Source organism: Lutjanus erythropterus, chromosome 17, assembly GCF_056507025.1.
Source record: "Lutjanus erythropterus isolate fLutEry1 chromosome 17, fLutEry1.hap2, whole genome shotgun sequence".
Lineage (NCBI taxonomy): Eukaryota > Metazoa > Chordata > Actinopteri > Lutjaniformes > Lutjanidae > Lutjanus > Lutjanus erythropterus.
In genome coordinates, this window is record NC_139333.1 from 20,347,435 (window position 1) to 20,365,422 (window position 17,988).

Genomic DNA, 17,988 nt, shown 5'->3' on the forward strand with positions numbered 1-17,988 from the left:
CACTCCATCATTATAACAGGTTTGTTTTCTTAAAGCTTATATGTAAAGGCGTTGCTCACCTGCAATAAGCCACACCCACCATGACGCACCTGTCCGGCAGCAGACGGAAGCAAAGGCAGGATCTTAGGGCTTATTGATAACACACATACCATAGGCTTAATGGGGACATAATCAAGGCACTTTAACCAGGATCATGGTCAGAAAATACATCGTATTCGCTGTTTTTTTGCTGTGTTGTGTTTCTGGATTTACCACTGAAGGTGAGGCACGGCAGATTTGGTTACATGTTTCGATGGAGCAGGAAAAAAAGCTTGTTTTTCTATTACACACGCCAGCAACGATGATTGAGCATATTGAGATGGTGTTTTTGCCATCAAACCTGCTGCTGTAGTCTTTTTTCGTTTTGTTGTTTTAAAGTAATTTGAGAAACTCCGAAGAAGAGGCCTAAATTTTACTTTTTTTTTGCATGTGTTAGAATTATTTGTGGGGGTTTTGTGTCCCGAAAAGAAATAGAATTAGTTAACCCCAGAATACCGTATGAGTATTATATATTATTTTATTATATTTCTCCTGTCTTTCAGACGATTTTAACGAGTTTAAATCAAAACTCTCCAAGTACACCGTTGTAAATCCCCAGGTCATTCACAGATGGGCAAGGAGCATCAACAGGCAGTCGGGACAGGTAGGTAACGACCCTCTTTTTTTATTATTATTTTTAAAGGAAATAGAACTATTTATTGTTTTTTTATTTTTTCGTCAAATGGTATGGCATAGTATAATATATTTTGTGACATTGTGTACACAAAGAAGATAGGAGAAAAAAGCAAATTCCCCAATAATCCAAAGTAAATATATCAAGGTTTGCACTTGTAAAGAAAAAAAAAAGGTTGGCAGGGTATAGAACTGCATTAAGCAAGCACAATTAATTCAGACTTCTCCTTTTATGGGGTAGGTAACAACCCTGATTAAATAATCTTTTTTATATGACAACATTAAGAATTCTTTCTTGTTTACCCAATTCAGAAACATGGAGAAGAGAAAATATCATATGCACTCAACATAAATGACGAAAAGCTCCTAATTCATCTACAGACGAACAGGTAAGCACAGAGTTATTGACATTAGTGTAAGTCCTTGTTAATACTTCACATGAGTTATGCCATTTGTTCTCTCTCTTTTTGTCAGAGACTTCTTACATCCAAATTTTGTTCAGTATTCACATGACGCCACTGGTAACCACAAATCATCATATCCAAAACCACATGTAAGTCAACACTCAGTCTTTCCGGTTAGTTAGGCTGGTTTGAGCATCAGCCTTTCAGCCTGTTTTTACTTTTCTTTTCCCAGGTGCACTGCTATTACCACGGAGAGGTGGAGGGATATGAGAATTCAATGGTAGCACTCAGCACATGCTCTGGCCTCAGGTTTGACCACCTCTCCTCCTTTTTCTAGTTCCTCCTCTGAGTGATTAATTGAGCTAGAGCTGTGCTTCAGTGTTAAAACTTATTGGCATATGGTGGGATTGCATGATGATTATATGTCCCAATTTTGTTTTCCAAATTAATGATCCAGAGCAGAGTTGAGATTGTTGAGTCTTATGAGTATTCTAGATGGTGTTCGATAGGAACACAGTACAAAAAGCCAGCTGCATCTCTTTTGTCTGAGGAAACTATTTAAGTTCCAGGTTGACAAATCCCTAATTACTTTGTTTTTTAAATCTTTTGAGTCTGTTTTCACTTTTTCCTTTATCTGCTGGTTTATACGCTCAGCCTCAAACAGAAAAACTGATGTGTGTTGGGAGCAAAATTTTTGGCACTCAGCAGAAATGTCTATCGGCACTTAACAAAAAAACAAAGCAGAATCCACTATATCTGACAGTACCCACTAGGGCTGCAACTAACAATTACTTTCGTCATTGATGAACCTGCCGATTATTTTCACAATGAAGTGATTAATCTTTTAGTCTTTAAAATGTAAAAAAAAAAAATGTAAAAAACACTCACTACAGTTTTTGAGAACCCAAATGAACCTCTTCAATTTGTGTCCTCTGTCCGACCAATAGCCCCAAACTCAAAACCTCTTCATTTTCTATCATAAATGACAAAGAAAAGCATCACATGCTTACATATGAAAAGCTGGGGCCAGCAAATGTTTGACATTTTTGCAAATTAATCAGTTTTCAAAATGGTTGGCAATTGATTTTGGACAATGGACAAATCTTTGCAGCTCTAGTACCCACCCCTACAAGTTCCTGCTTCCTTGTTTCTGCCTCAGACAAACATCAGCCAAAACTAACAGATAGAAATTCTGTTTCATACTCTCTGCCATTTCACTGCTCACCTCTGTGAATCAAAGACCACATCGGCATAAACCATACTTGTTTCTCCCCTCTTTTTTTCTCTAGTATCATAATTTTTACTCCTGTATTTATGTGTATTTTATAATGTGTAGTTTTTTATCTTGTGTCTCGCCTTTTGTTGTTTTAATTGCTACTGTGACAGAGCCAATTGCCCCCCAGAGACAAATAAGGTCTTGAACTTTAACTTGAAGTTAAAGACCATAGTCACTTTATTGGAGTGCTGAACAGTTTTAACAGTTTTGTCTGGTGCATGCGTAACACAGTTCATTGCACTGAACAGAAGTTTGACTGCTTTCATGTGTTTTTTCATTACATAACAAAATATAAATATATACATCAGTATTGTGAGATATTCTCATTAAGATGTGATTCGTTTTTTGAACCAGTGTGGGATCAGTCAATCAATTAAAACAATTTTCCATCAACTCCCATATTTTATCCTGCTTGTTGTTATATTGGGTTTATTAGTTTCTTATCAGTCAAACTTTACAAATCCATCTATGTCCTCCTGCTCCTCAATGAGTATATTCTCATGGGTGATGTCAGGGTGTGGTATTGCCACACTCTGACTTTTGAATAGACTGAAAGCGTTTCTCTAATGGTGTGTCTGCTGTGCACTACTTCCCTGTAGGGGTGTGATCCTTCTGGGAAATGAGGTCTATGGACTTGAGCCTGTGCCACAGTCTGACACCAACGAGCATCTTCTGTACCTGCTAAAGGATATTCAGGCCGATGGTGTCACCTGCGGGGTCATCAGTGAGGCTGCATCACCTACGCCAAGTCACGAACCCTTTGGGCCTGGCCAATCACTGACTTCTCTGCTGCGGGTTAGGAGGATCACTGCGATTACAGTATGAACAGGTTTTAGAAATGGTGGCTGTGGCTGTCAGTGACACTGCTGTACTGTTTGTTGTTTCAACAGAGGAAGCGCAATTTACCTCAAACCAGTTACGTGGAGTTGGCGCTGGTTGTGGACAATCTGGCAGTGAGTGTGTTCCTCTGTTAATGATTTCACTCTTAGTATTCACACACATCAAACAGCAGTTGGAAATTAGAGCTAGAGAAAAATAGAAAAACATGCTATATAGATAAAAATTGATGTTGAAAAAAGAATTTAGTGTAACCTATAAAAACAAAAAGATAGCTGAGATTCTGGATATTGCACATTTGTAGTGGCTCTATAAACAAGTAGTGCAATTAGGAATAAATAGAGGAATATAAAAGGATGTGGTTGAAATGTGAATATTTGGGTGGTGTTTATAAGTTAATGTATGAAAGAAAGAGTGAACTGAACCTTCCTAAGTCCCACCCTTTTTTCATTCCCCATTTCCTGTACTTAAATGATCAATATATTATAATGAAGTGTATGCAAACATGGCATGTTACTCACCTGGCGCATAAGCCGAAAAAGTTTTTCTAGCTTCTGGGTTTACTTCCTGGTTAGGAAGTTCCTGCTTGTTCCATAGTCTTTCAATTGTGATGACGTCAAAGCTTTTTAAACAGCTTTTTTTGGCTTGAGGAAAGTTTTAAAAATATAAAAACTCCATGGATCAAAAAAAAAAAAATGTTGTACAGACATGTCATTCGTAATGGTGGCCTATTTTGGGCTGGTGGGGAATGTTTTGCTGTAATGGCACAAGTGGCCACAACTGGTTGGGATTTAGGAAGCATAAACTGGCTGTAGCAGGTTTAGTTTTTTGACTGTTTTTTTTGATGAGCACTTTAGCCCCATGCACTGACTCATCAGCTTTGAAATAGTTAGGAATGTGCTTTTTAAGTCAAACTGTACTGTGTGTTTCATATGCTGTCCCATAAGTATTAACCAGTCTGTCATAGTTGTTAGTTGTTTTATTATTGTGTAAATTGTATTTGCAGTATAATGTTAAGAAACAAAATGATACGGCGGTACGAGAGGAAATGGTGGAAATGGCAAATCTACTGGATGGGGTGAGATTTTTTTTTTTTTTAAATAAATTATGCTTAATTCTAATTAATTCTAATGTTGTATTGTGCTATGATTTCTAATCTTCTGCTTTTATTTTCTGTTCCAGTATTACAAGCAGCTGAATATTCGTGTGGTGCTGGTGGGCCTGGAGATTTTTAAGGATAGTAATCCCTTCAGTGTGGAAGGTCGTGCAGGAGACGTGTTGGGGAGGTTTGTCAAGTGGAGGAAGAGTACTCTGCTGCCAAAGATCAGACATGACATCGGTCAACTCATTGTGTAAGTAATGCGTGTTGTTTTCAAGTCATGTAATCCCATCATATTAGATTGCTTCACTCTGAAATGTAGAGTCAAATTTGTGACTCATCCCTTGGTACACTTGTTTCTCAGTGGTCGGCCCGCGCCGTACGATGGAGGCGTATTAGGGATGGCCTTCGTGGGTACTGTCTGCTCCGTAGCAAGCTCTGGAGGAATCAACGTGGTTAGTTCAACTTCCTTTTAACTTCTAACACCAGCTGACACCCTGGTGCTTTGACAGCATGTGCTTTTGGGAGGAAACTGATACTGTCTAAATTATTCATGGGATGTCCTATAAGTGCAGCTCTTTCACACAGGCTCTGAATAACACTGTAGTCAAACAGGTTAGACTTGAACACAGTTTTAATATCCTCCATGACATGTTTGGGTTATTAGATTCCTTACATTCTATTAGGTGGTAATGTGTTATGTTGTTTTGATATCCTTTGAAGTCACACCAGAAAGAAAAGTGGAAAAAAAAAGTTTTAGATTTTAAGTTAAAAAATATAATTAAGTTAATGTTTAAAGTCAACTTTATTGTCATTTCAGCCATATGTATAGGACATATAAAGGATTAAAATGCTGTAATCATACAAGTGTTCAATCAACAAGGATACCAGGATAGAAACAAATTGTAACAAAAGTATCAAAATACTAAAAAAGGTAAAAATCTTGAAAATATTTACATATATATTTAAGATAAGCAAAGGGTTCAGAGGGACAATAAAAAGTCTGAACTTTAATGATAATATAAACTGCAATGAATCATGCAAATAGAATAAATATTGCATGTACAGATGTGAATACAGACATTTAGTTTTCAATACTGGTCATGTAGCATTTATGAATTATTCTTACTTCCTCATCAATTAATCTCTTTTCCCATCAAATAATAAAAAAGAAACCTTTTTAGAACTCAAATACAATTGGTTTACATTTGGGTCCAACATCCTGATTCAATAATAGATAGATAAATTGAGTGAAATGCTCTCTTTCACTGTGACTTAAGAATAGTCTTGTAAAGAGAAGATTCATCTATAGCCAAGCATCTTTTGAATTTTGTCTTAATAATAATGATTAATCATTTCAAAGGGCGATTTTAGATTTTTTGATGTGGGGTTATATAAGGTATTTATCACTAGCGTAATACATGCCAGTCGGCATGCCTGCAGTTTAGAGAAATATTTTCACTACTTTACCTTGCTGTTAGACCTTTTCCGATGGGAAACCGCTGTTTCCCATTAACCAGTACCTCATACAACCCCCACATCAAATAATCTGAACTGTCCCTTTAATTTCCAATTCAGGGTCATAAATGTAGGTGTATGAACGATGGGGACTGTTGTTTGCACTGAATGTGCTGGGTGTGTTTTCACAGTTCCAAAGCAGCGTGTCTTATACCTCAGTTATTGTGGCCCATGAGATGGGCCATAACCTGGGCATGAATCACGATGATACACGCTGCAACTGTGATGGAGGAGGCTGCATCATGGCAGCTGCGATTAGGTAATGTCTGTGTTAAAATCCCACCAAAGTATATTCTCTGCCTTTTACAACAGCCATATTGCCTCATACAATTGCCAATATATATATAAAATGGATGTTTCCATTAATGGTTTATCCTGTTATCCTGTAGTGGTTCCACCAATTTCAGCACATGCAGCGGACAAGACTTTGAGCAGCTGATCATTCGTGGCGGAGGCGGGTGTCTGAAAAACCAGCCCGACCCGTCAGATATGGTTGGCGTTGCTGAATGTGGTAATGGCCGGCTGGAGGATGGAGAGCAGTGTGACTGTGGTAAACCAGAGGTAGAGTACTGCCTGTCAGATAAACTCACACACATAAACACAAAGTACAGGACTGAACACCTCACGATGTATACGCAAGATAACTATTTTTGTTTTTAAAATCTATGATTTTACTTTTATGTAACTGATGCTATAGTCTTTGGAATTTACTTTAAATTTAGAAAAAATGAAGTTAGTACAGCACAAGCCAGCATTTTGAATATGAAAACAGATGTGTGCAAATTAATTATATGACTAGTTATAATCAGTATTTCTATGTAAATCAAGAGCATTTTTCAGACATGATGCAAATGCACAAATGTGCACAGACATATTTTGTTTTCAGCTTTACAGACTGTTTCAAACTCATTTATGTTATAAAAAAAATAACACTGCTTATATTCTTTTTTTTTTTAACACCTTTTTCGTGTGGTGGTAAGCATAGCTTTTCTGTCTCCATTTTATTACAGGAATGTGACAATAAATGCTGCGATGCTGCCACCTGCAAGTTTACAAGTGGGTCTGCCTGTGCTCACGGAGACTGCTGCGAGAACTGTCAGGTCAGCATTATGCTGGACTTTAAGGGGTAATTCAGATTATGTGAAGTGGAGTTATTTGAGATACTTGTTGAAGTGGCGGGAGTACTGGTTTAGGAAGCTAAGAAATTTATTTCTCTGGATGGGGTCAGCAGCAAAATACATTTTGGCCACTTAAAAAAAAACAACTAATTTTCAGCTTACACTATATTAAGAATATTTTCACCACCTTACCTTGCCATCAGACAGCCTTTTCTAATGGGAATATTATATTATGTTATATAAACCAAGTATCAATCACTCCAAACCAACCAGACTCTGTTGACAAAAACAGTAATTTTACCTCACAGAATATGGGAGTTGCTGGTCTTCTGCTGCCTCGGTCAGTTAGATTGTTTGTGTTATTGCGTTACCTTGGTGTGACCTCAGATTCAAAGAAGTCGCTTCTTTTGGGGTCAGCCTGGCTGAAACTCATTTTGCTGCTAACCCTGTCCACAGCAGTTCATTGCTTAGCTTCCTACACTGGGACTCCTCTCTGCTTCTCCAATTCGGGGCGTGCTGACTGGCGGTTACTGTAGGTAATAAACCGACTATTGATACGTACTTCATACAACCCCACTTCAAATAATCCGAATTCTCCCTAAGTTATGTTGCTTATTGCTGCATTGAATCGAGGCGTACATTTTACTTACATTTTACAAAAAGACAAAAAGTAGTTCTTATACTGTTGTTGTATGGGATCATTTTTGTTTTAGATCAGAGTTTCTGGAACAGAATGCAGAAGGTCTGTCAATGTCTGTGATCTTCCTGAATACTGTAATGGCAAGAATGCCTCCTGTCCCAACGACTATTATGCCATGGACGGCCTTCCCTGTCCAGGAGCGTACTGCTATGAAGGCCGATGCCAGACGTATGACTACCAGTGCAAACATCTCTTTTCAGCAGGTACATTCAGTAACATTTGATACAGATACATAAGTTAACTCCAGTGCCCGGTTGCATAAAACCACTTAGGCTGTTTCCCATATCGTAAAAAAAGACAGGAAATTTTCATCTATGGTTGTTTTGTTTTTTTCAAATGAATTTGAGTCACTCTAATGATTTTGTTAGTTTGTCACTTTGTGTATTTATTATAGCTGTGTTAAATTGTCTTTGGATTTTGAGCTTGTTCTTTGCATTTTCTTTGAAGAGAACAGTATTCTCATTTTCTGTCCAGTTTAGCTAAGCCAGCTAACAATCGAGAGTAATACTGTGTGGTGACATTAAAGAATGATGTGTGTGAAGTGTATGCATGGTAACTGAAGTACTGTATTATGGCAGTAATTGCCATGAAAGTCTAAACGCTTAAGCAAGGAAACAACCTAAGAGATTTTATGCAACACTAAGTGAACCCCTCAGCTGAGGGAAATGTTTTGTTCAAAGGACAAACAGAGAAAAAGAACAGAAACGTACGATTTCTGTTTGTGTAACATCCCAACAAATATTTTTTCTTTGATTGGCAGATGTGGCTGAGAAGGCGGACGATATTTGTTTCAGGCATTTAAATACCAGGGGAGACAGGTTTGGAAACTGTGGAATCGGAGGCGGTAATAACTACGAGAAATGTTCTGTCGTGTAAGTACTGTTTTTTAATAAATGAGTGAGATAAACTTAACTGTGGAGTTGCAGAAAGCCTCCTCAATGAAAACACTTGGTCATTTTAAGCAAAATGATGGTATGCACCTTTATTTTGTCAGTTAAACCTGGTTCCCAAACTACTAGCGCTCAATATAGGCCTGCTGTATTTTTACAGTGTGTCTTCACTTAGAGACTGTTTCAACAGAGGACTGATAGACGTGCTTTTGCAGAACATTGTGATGTCTACTGAAGTTGACCTTGACTTTTTTGGATGTAAAATGTCATCACTTCATTTTATTCTCTCATATAACGGCACAGTGAAGACCTAAACACAACATATATTCACAGAGCCTTCGTTCTCTGCTGAACAACCTCGTCCTACATTAGAAAAGTATGTAGTTAAAACCACCAAAGAGCTAATACAACTGGAAAAAAAATAAATTGGGATAAGTTAAGCTAAAGAAGTTATTAACTTTTTTTTAATCCAATATTTCACTCACAAAGACCTGACTATGTTTTCTTGAACCTGCACTACAGAAACTCCATGTGTGGAAAGGTGCAGTGTACCGAGGTGGACCTCAGCAACATCCCCGCTGGTGCCCACATCAGCGCCACTATAATTGAAGGGTCAAAATGTGTTAACGCGGACTTCAACTTGGGGCCAGATGTGCTGGATCCTGCGTACGTCAACCCTGGCAGCCCCTGTGACAAGGGAAAGGTAAACAGACTTTGAAGACTGGAAGCTATTTTAATAAGAGAAGGAATGTAATAAGTGGTTTGACTTGTTCCAGAATAGCACTATCATTGTTTAAGTGGAAATGATGACACGTAATGACTCACTTTGATTGCGTAAATACTTGTTTTCTCTCAGACCTGCCTGGACTTTCAGTGTGTGAACGCCTCTGCTCTGCTGCCCAACTTGAACTGTGACGCTGAGACCACCTGCAACGGCCAAGGGGTAAAACAGCAATTTCTTTACTTTGTTTACAAGCCAATAATGAGTAATAACGTCTGACTTTACTGTTCTAATGTTTCCTTCAGGTATGTAATGACCAAGGGCACTGCCACTGTGACAACGGGTGGGCCCCGCCTCACTGCGACAAGGCAGGGCGAGGTGGCAGCATAGACAGCGGTCCTGCTCAGATAGGTGTGTTTAAATTTTTTATTTTTTTTTTTTCATGACACAAAAACACTCAACTGCAGTTCACCTGAGGTCGCGCCCATGAGCTTTAATCGGGCATTTACATGGAAATCAACAATAAAGGGGTCTGTGGCACTATGCAAGGAGGTGTGTGAAAAAATTTCAGATTTATTTATGTAAATTATCATGATGTAAAATTATTATTATTTTTTTAGTTTCATAGTTCAACAAATATTTTTTATATTTATTTTTAAAGGAGCAGTATGCACATTTACAGCAATCCAAACAGAAAGTTGAAGCCATAGATAGTATATTAAATATGGTGACACCTGCTCAATATTCTGCACTAATTTGAACTCTGCGTTAACTTGAATAAAGATTTTAACAGAGGACACCGCAGATGTGGCACTGATGCCAGAAAAGTGAGAATTTCATCTTAACGTTTCCTTAACCTCTGATGGCATATCATTGTCATTTTATGATTAATTACAGTGAATATATTACAGCTTTCTCCTTTAATTTATATTTTAAAACTCATAGATTATGTTTTAAACTAAGACTATAAGACTCCTTATAAATATAGATATAAATCCACCAGTCAAGCATGCGTCACCCACACATCCTCCATTAATGGAGGAAAATGGCTGTCTATATCTTATTCAAGTGGCAGGCTAGGCCTATTATTGTTCTTTTTATGGTTTTTATTATTGGCTGATTTTATACTTTCTGTCATTTATATTTTACTATTTCTTGTACATTATTTTAAATAATACAAGATAAAAGAAGTGAAAAAAGGCTAAATCCATTTTTTGAGGCATCAGTATTACATTGATACAAGTTATGAAGTTATTGTAGCAGCTTTAATAATGTTGAAAATGTATAAGGTAAATGTGTCCTTTCTTATTTTTTTTTTTAACTTGATAGTAGATCACTGGTGTAACTGTAGGTAATCTGCTGATTGTTGTTGACTGTTTGCTGTAAGTAATGCAGTTAAATATGCTGTAATGTTCCTTCATGTTCCTCATTCTCTCATGATTTTTTTCTTCCACCTCAGACTACTCCCTCAGGAACGGCCTGTTGATCTTCTTCCTGTTGGTGGTTCCTCTTCTGGTCCTTGTCATTCTGGTGCTGCTCTACATCTTCAGGAGAGATTCCCTTGACCCGTGTCTAAAAGGAGGCCTCACCACCCGTCTCAAGTAAACATCACCTCACATTGAAGGGATAACAAACAAATAGGCTACAGCAAGTAGGAGATAAAAACAAACTCTGTTACAGTCAAAAAAAAGAAAGCGATCGGTGGTGAGGACAAACACTTTTCTGTGGCGGAAAATAGGCTACTTCTGAGATAGATTAGTGCAATTACACTGCAGGTTTACAAATCTATTGATGGATATTTTAAAGGCTGCAGTTGTAATGTTTTCAGGGTTTCTGCAGGTCCTTAAACAATCTGAAATACAGAGATCTTAAACTGTATTTGTCTTAAATACAACATGATAAATACAATTTGACTGGTCTTAAAAATTAAATTATGTGGTTAGCGTTACTTTTATGAAGCTGGATTTAACTTCCGTCTTGTGTTACTTTTTTGACGGTATGTATGTGAATTAGATCATAAATGGTCTTAAAAGGGTCTTTAAAAGTCTTAAATTTGACTTTTTAAAGCCTGTAGAAACCCTGATTTTATATTTTGATGAAAAGATTATTGCCTTTCAGAAATTTCTTTTGCCTTCGCAGGTCACGTAACACTCAAAATCGAAACGTAAATGGCCAGTCAAATGGCAACGTTCAGACCACAACCCAACCTCCAGTACAGGCTCCTCAGGATACGGTAAGTATTACGTAACATGTGCTTTTATTTGTAATCGTTACTGCTGAGAAAGTAGTGCACTGTTGATTCTGCCATAGGAAAATCAGCTTGGTAAACTGATCAAAAGAGGATTACGAATTGTTTTTTCTTATTATTTCAGCCTGGATATCCACCAGCTACCACAGTTCCAATATCTGGGTATGATTTTTTTTTCTCCCACTAATTACATATAACCCTCACACAAAGATGGAAACTGAAACTTTTAATGTGCAAGCCAACCTGTATGACTGGTTTAACTGAATTGCACACAACTTGTCAGTTTCAGGTATGGAGAACTGGATTACTGGAATTCAGAAACAAACGTTCCTCCTGCACAGCCAGCACCTCCGAGGCAGGGCCCCGGAGTGCCCAAACCGATCCCGCCCAAGCAGCCACAAAACTGATCCTCTTTTGTTATGAAGTATTTTCAGTTGTATTGTGAAAGAGAATACAGCTCAGCACTGTATGAAGAGACTATTTTAAATCACTGTGATAAAAATAGACTCACTGTAACTTGTTGCCAGCATCTTATTTTAGGTCAGTTGTTGTATATGTGGTAGTGGATGAGGCTGGTAGACATGTAAATATTTATTGGAATATGTGTGCTTTATTAGGTTCCTGTTTATCACTCATTTGAAATATGTGCATATAAAATATTTTTAAAAAAAATACCAAATCCTTTGTATTTTATGGTATTATGTATTTAAAATATTCTTTGAATTTTGATTTCATGAATTGTAATAAAAACGTGTATCAGCCAATGAGTTTCAAGCCGTTTTTGTAAGTTTCTTGGAACTGTTGTAATGCTCCTGTACCACCAGTGTTTGTTCTGGTTAGTGTCACTGTTGTAATGATAATACATGAGAAGCACAGACTGGGCCTATGTAGGTTTCACAAATACACATAAACAAGAAAATGTTTTTAGCAATTGCTTTGCTTTTTGCTTTGTCGTTGACTTTTTTGATGCTCAAACATCATGGGAATGGCCCTGAAAAAATATGCTCTTTGCATGCTTCAAGATCATGTACTATCCATGCAGCCAATCATGAAATATAATTTTTTTTGCATTTGTGGCGCCCCCTAGAGGAGAAACGCAATGTGCATTAGTCAAACATTGTGTACAAATTTTTGAAAATTAGCTATTTGTTTGTAAAATCCAAATGGATTTACATATCAAGATTCCTTTGATAACTTTAGAAAGGCAAGGTAGATATGCTGCATTTTCATGATGATTGGCCCAACATTTTTAAAGCAGAAGACTAACTGAGAAAAATAAGAAAGAAAGAAAGAAAGAAAGAAAGAAAGAAAGAAAGAAAGAAAGAAAGAAAGAAAGAAAAATGATAGAAGAAAAACAACAGGGGTTCACAGCGAGGGACGATGCTTTGACCCTAAAAAAAACTCAATGTCTGACCGTCGATCCGGTTTTGGCCATTAACTTTTCAAAATAAATCAGTCTCTATTTGTGACCTTTCATGATAGTCTCAGTCTAGTACATCACTATGAGTCCCTGGCAACCAGTGGCTTCTTTTGTTCAGATCTTTAAAAAAAAAAGAAAACATATATCCCATTTACTCGTGCTTTTCCTTTATTTTCTTGCATTTCTTCAATGTGTGGGCTTTTATTTTGAAAGAAAAATAACCGGAAGTCACATGTTTTCCTTATATGTTGACGCTGCGTGATGCGGAAGTTAGCTGTCAGTTGCAGCCACCCGTGGATACATAGCCATGTAAAAGTGTGAGTTTAACAGCAGGACTCTGGTACTGATGGCAGCAGAGGAGACCGGAGTTGTCGGCCGGGCTGCGGCCTGTCTGTGCGTCCTCTGTGGGCTGCCTGCAGCCGGGAAGTCCACGCTGGCCCGGGAAATCCTCAGCAGCGCTGCACAGACCGGCTGGAGAGCCGCTGTGGTGCCGTACGACGACCTGATCCCCGAGCATGCCTTTCAGACCAGAGTGGAGGAGGACGGTGACAACCTGCAAGAAATGGTGAACACAAATGAGTTAAACTGGCAGATTTTTAAAATGAGTTCAGGACGTCAATTTGCAAACCCAAAATATGCCATCTGATGACACTGTAGCTAAAATTATAATAGCACAATGTAAATTATTGTAAGTAGACTTTTCCCTGTAATTTTAAAGTGCAAACTTCCAATATAATGTTAATGACACTGGGACTTATAACACTGTATTGTGAGAATAACAAAGAAATAGTTAGCTATTAAGTCAATTGTTGACAACTAATCTATTATTCGTTGCAGCTCTAATTTATTTATATATAAAATCCAAAATGTCATCAGGACTCTGAGACAGTAAACTTTAACTGTCTGTTTTTTTTAACAACTATAATTAACTATAAATAAGAAAAACAGAAAAGAACAACGTTTTTTAAAGGATGATCAAATAGACATGAAATGCCTTCTGTAAAACAAACAAATAAATAAAAATAAAAACAGACCTTTATAGCTGGTCACTGTTTGCAGCTTCAAACATGCTACTGTTTGCTGGTTTTTCAATTTTTCTTTAATATTTCAAGGAATATCCTTGGGTTCTGGACTCTTGGTCAGACAAAACAAGCTATTTGAATTTGTCAGCTTTGGCTCTGGTAACTTGTGAAGAACATTTTTCTTTACTAATTTCTGATATTTTATAGATCAAATGATTAATAAGAACTGAAATCATCTAAGCATAAGGTTATCCGGATTTTTCTTCTATGTGCCCCTATTAAATATTCACCATAGTTTTGTGCCATAACAATGTCTTCTTTTCTCTTTGTAGCACACTGAGTGGAAGTTACACAGACAAGCAGTTTTGCAGTGCATCGAGCGTTTCTTGGAGAAACCTCAAGTTTCAGCCGAGCTTCTGAGCAGCTGTCAGATCAACAATGCTGCATGGGAACAGTGCATTCGATCTTTAATGCAGCCTGATGCTTTGGATCGCTCTCAGGCTGACCGGGCACCACTTCTCTTTCTACTGGATGACAACTTCTACTATCCAAGCATGAGATATGAAGTGTACCAACTGGCAAGAAAGTGTAAGCACTAAGTTTTCTGTCTACAGCACAGGCCCCTAACCTGGATGTTCATAAAGAACCACATTTTTTGGCAGATTTTTAAGTGCAAATGTATATTTAAGATTTGCTTACGATATTTGTAAGCATACTGTATGCTTTCATATTGATTCCATACCTAAAAAAATGGGAAAATCTGAGCTGTGGAAGCACCTGAATGCACCAGTGTATATTTTCTTGCAACACAAAAACATAAATCTGACAGATTTAAAGAGAATTAAATATGACAAGTAAGTTTCAAGAATCTGCAAGTAAATTTGTTTTATTATACTGAAACAAACTGATACTAGTGGCTGCTTGAATGAGTGGAAATCAGTGTGTTAATTTATGGCACACGCAAAACCACTCATATATCTTTTAAATAGTGTCCCTATAGTTGCATTAATTTGTCTTTTGTCTTTTTAGATTCCCTGGGTTTCTGCCAGGTGTATCTGCACTGTGATCTGGAGTCCTGCATCAGCAGAAACCAGAGCCGGTCTGAACCCATTCCCACCGAGGTGATCCTGGAGATGGTGAAGCGTCTGGAGTCTCCAAATCCTCAGAAGAACTCATGGGAGAAAGACAGCATTTCACTCAACACCACAGAAAGTTTGTCCGAACGTGACATGTAAGACAACACAATAAACAATAAATGAATATAACTGTGTTACTGAAGTGCGTTTGCATTAAATCAGGTATTGACTTGTTGCCTCCATCTGTTTTTCTCCCTGTATGGCTTCTCCTCAGCAAGAGAGTGATGGAGTTGATCTCCTCTGCACTGAGCAACCCGCTGAGTCCAGTTGAAGACAACACTGAACAAATGGTTTGTCATCGTGGCTCCCATCAAATCTGTTAAAGGGTAATTTAGGCATTTTTAACCTGGATCCTGTTTTCCCTCGTTTTTGTGTCTAAATGACTAATGTGGACAACATTTTTTGAAATTGGTCCGGTATTGAGGCAGGTGTCAGCCATGAAATGAGCAGCAATGTGATCCTTATGGGTAATTGCATGTTAATATACATCCATTAAATGAGCTCGTTGCCACTGACAGCCTGATAAAATTGTGGAACACTTCATTCAAAATGAACCTCACCAAAAATGTCTTTGGTCATCTTTCCAGTGTTCCAACAATCATCAACTCCGATTTGGTTGTAATACACCCTTAATTCATCTGAAAATATCAGGAGAGCAGCGTGTACAACCAGACAATTTTCTCATACAGTTTGGTGAATTAAGGGTTTATTTCATCCAAACTAGAGCCGGTGATTGTTTTAACAGTGGAAGGACGAGCAAGAAGGCGAGAGCAATAAAACTGCTGTTTCTGGTTAACAAAAAGGATCGTACTCTTTAAAAAGGGTCTCTATTTGTTTGGATCCTTTCTATGATGTTGTCAGACAGGTAACATAACAATCTGAGCCTGTCAGTGGCTAAAAGTAAGCACTTTTAAGTGGACGTGCTTTGAGAGTGCACAATCACTTGGACACAGAAACACTGGAAATAGCATCCAGGTTGAAAATGACCAAAGTTTCCCTTTAATAGAGAATTTTCAATATGCAACAGTAGAAGTAGAGAACTTATTTGTATTTATACTGTTTCAGGAGGCTGACCGTCTGAAATGTGCCACTAGTGTGGTTCACCAGGCTGACCAGGCCTGTCGCCGGCTCATCTCTGAAGCCATGAAGACAGCCAGGGGTCAGTCCTCCTGAGCTCCATTAATACGACACATTTGACATTTTACTCAGTTTGTGGTTTGCAGCCCAGCGTTTATGATCATTTTGTCATCTTGACTCCAGCAAATCAAGTTCCCCCTGAGCACATGAGGTCTTTGGCTGCTCAGCTGAATGAATCCAAAGCAACATTTCTTCACAACCTGCGGAGACGTATGCTTCAGGAAGCGTCTTTCACTCAGGAAGAGGACATGGATGTGGAACGTGTGGTGAAAAGGGCAGTGGACGTTTTTGATTGTGAGAGAAAAGAAATCCTGTTGAGAATCAGGAATGAAAATAATTGACTTGAATCTCTTCTTCAGTTTTTACAAAGGAAGATTTAATTGCATCAAATGCCACAAATTGAACATGTGATACTTTGTTTTTAATTAAATGTATATTAAAATGTACTTTTACTGGTTACTTGCGCTTCAGTTTTTGTACCATTATGGCACTAAGTCACAAAGAAAATGTAAAGATACTATAATTTTACCTACTAATTAAAAATTTGAAATAAATATTTTTTAAAAGTCAAACTTTCCTTAAGATTTATTCAAAATCAAGATACAGTGATACACTAGTGGTCATTTACATGGTCTCTGCTTACTTTCTGTCCATAATAAGATAATAACATCCAAACAAATTAACCAATTCGAAAAAGTCTTTACTTTAGACCAGAATTCACACAAATATCATCACCCATTACTGTACAAATAAGTGGCTAAAGTGAAATCAGATGCACTAGAAAAAAATCTGTACCACAAAACTACTCAAAACAATGTATAAATATTTGTAGAAAAGTGTTTCATGGGTATAAACTTGTACCAAAAAAAAAAGAGTGAAAAACAAAATTGAAATCTCTCTTAACTTACAGTTTGATTTGGTAGGACACCTTCCTGCAGTCTATGAAATGAGGTATAAATAAATGTCAGGACAGCAAGCATGATCATACGCACACACACACACACACACACATATCTACATATATATTTGTGTCTGGTTGGACACAGACTTGTTTTTAACAGAAAATTAGTCAATTAGCCATCAGTGTCTGAAGTGAAATGTGTCCAGCTGATGGAAACTTTGCTGTATAGAAATGATACACAAATGGTGGGAAAAATTACAGTTTAAACAGCCCTAAAGGATACTGAGCAGGTGGAGCTCATAATGCTTGTTGCTGAATACTGTTGATGGATATTTTACTTATAATGTGTCATATATAGCTGCCTGCATAATTGTGCTTTATTATAGGAGCTGAGTGAAAAATCAGTGACTTCACAGGAATGAGACATGGCAAATATTGGTAAAGGACAGTGATCACAATGCCTTAACTAATACTGACTGTAGTATGAGCTGAGCTTCCATTTGTGCTTTTACAGCAGAGCTGTTGTATTGCCAGATGTTCCTGCTTTGACCATCCTTTTTATGCATCAATCCAAAACTAATATGAAAAGCTCAAAGTTGGGAGACGTGTGAGGGCTGCAGTAAGGCAACATAGTGTAGTTAGTGAGTATAAAATTAAAAAGGAATAGCAAACTGTACATAACAAAAATATAAAACATAAATCTGTGTCTTCGGGCTTAAATGCTGTATAGGATTTAAGACCCCATTTACACCTGGTATTAGAATGGGAACTTAAACAGATACATTAAGTGGATAATAAACAATGCCTGGTATTTTTAATGCATTATCATTATCCTTATTGAGATTGGATT

At 37.5% G+C, this 17,988-nt stretch overlaps 2 protein-coding genes across 2 annotated transcripts; both read left to right on the forward strand.

The window, feature by feature from the left end:
* The first annotated feature begins 90 nt into the window (after positions 1 to 90).
* Positions 91 to 12,286, forward strand: adam9b (ADAM metallopeptidase domain 9b). The gene is made up of 22 exons (XM_084741458.1): positions 91 to 260; positions 582 to 682; positions 1,024 to 1,100; positions 1,186 to 1,264; positions 1,348 to 1,424; positions 2,991 to 3,186; positions 3,282 to 3,344; positions 4,235 to 4,306; positions 4,411 to 4,580; positions 4,692 to 4,782; positions 5,977 to 6,104; positions 6,235 to 6,406; positions 6,856 to 6,945; positions 7,677 to 7,866; positions 8,424 to 8,535; positions 9,076 to 9,256; positions 9,410 to 9,496; positions 9,580 to 9,685; positions 10,734 to 10,875; positions 11,414 to 11,507; positions 11,647 to 11,684; positions 11,806 to 12,286. The coding sequence occupies exons 1-22, from the start codon at positions 194 to 196 to the stop codon at positions 11,927 to 11,929; spliced, it is 2,457 nt and encodes an 818-aa protein (XP_084597584.1). The 5' UTR covers positions 91 to 193; the 3' UTR covers positions 11,930 to 12,286.
* Positions 12,287 to 13,214: 928 nt separating this feature from the next.
* On the forward strand, positions 13,215 to 16,696 carry pstk (phosphoseryl-tRNA kinase). The gene is made up of 6 exons (XM_084740886.1): positions 13,215 to 13,507; positions 14,297 to 14,552; positions 14,994 to 15,195; positions 15,315 to 15,390; positions 16,166 to 16,259; positions 16,361 to 16,696. The coding sequence occupies exons 1-6, from the start codon at positions 13,289 to 13,291 to the stop codon at positions 16,576 to 16,578; spliced, it is 1,065 nt and encodes a 354-aa protein (XP_084597012.1). The 5' UTR covers positions 13,215 to 13,288; the 3' UTR covers positions 16,579 to 16,696.
* Positions 16,697 to 17,988: the final 1,292 nt, after the last annotated feature.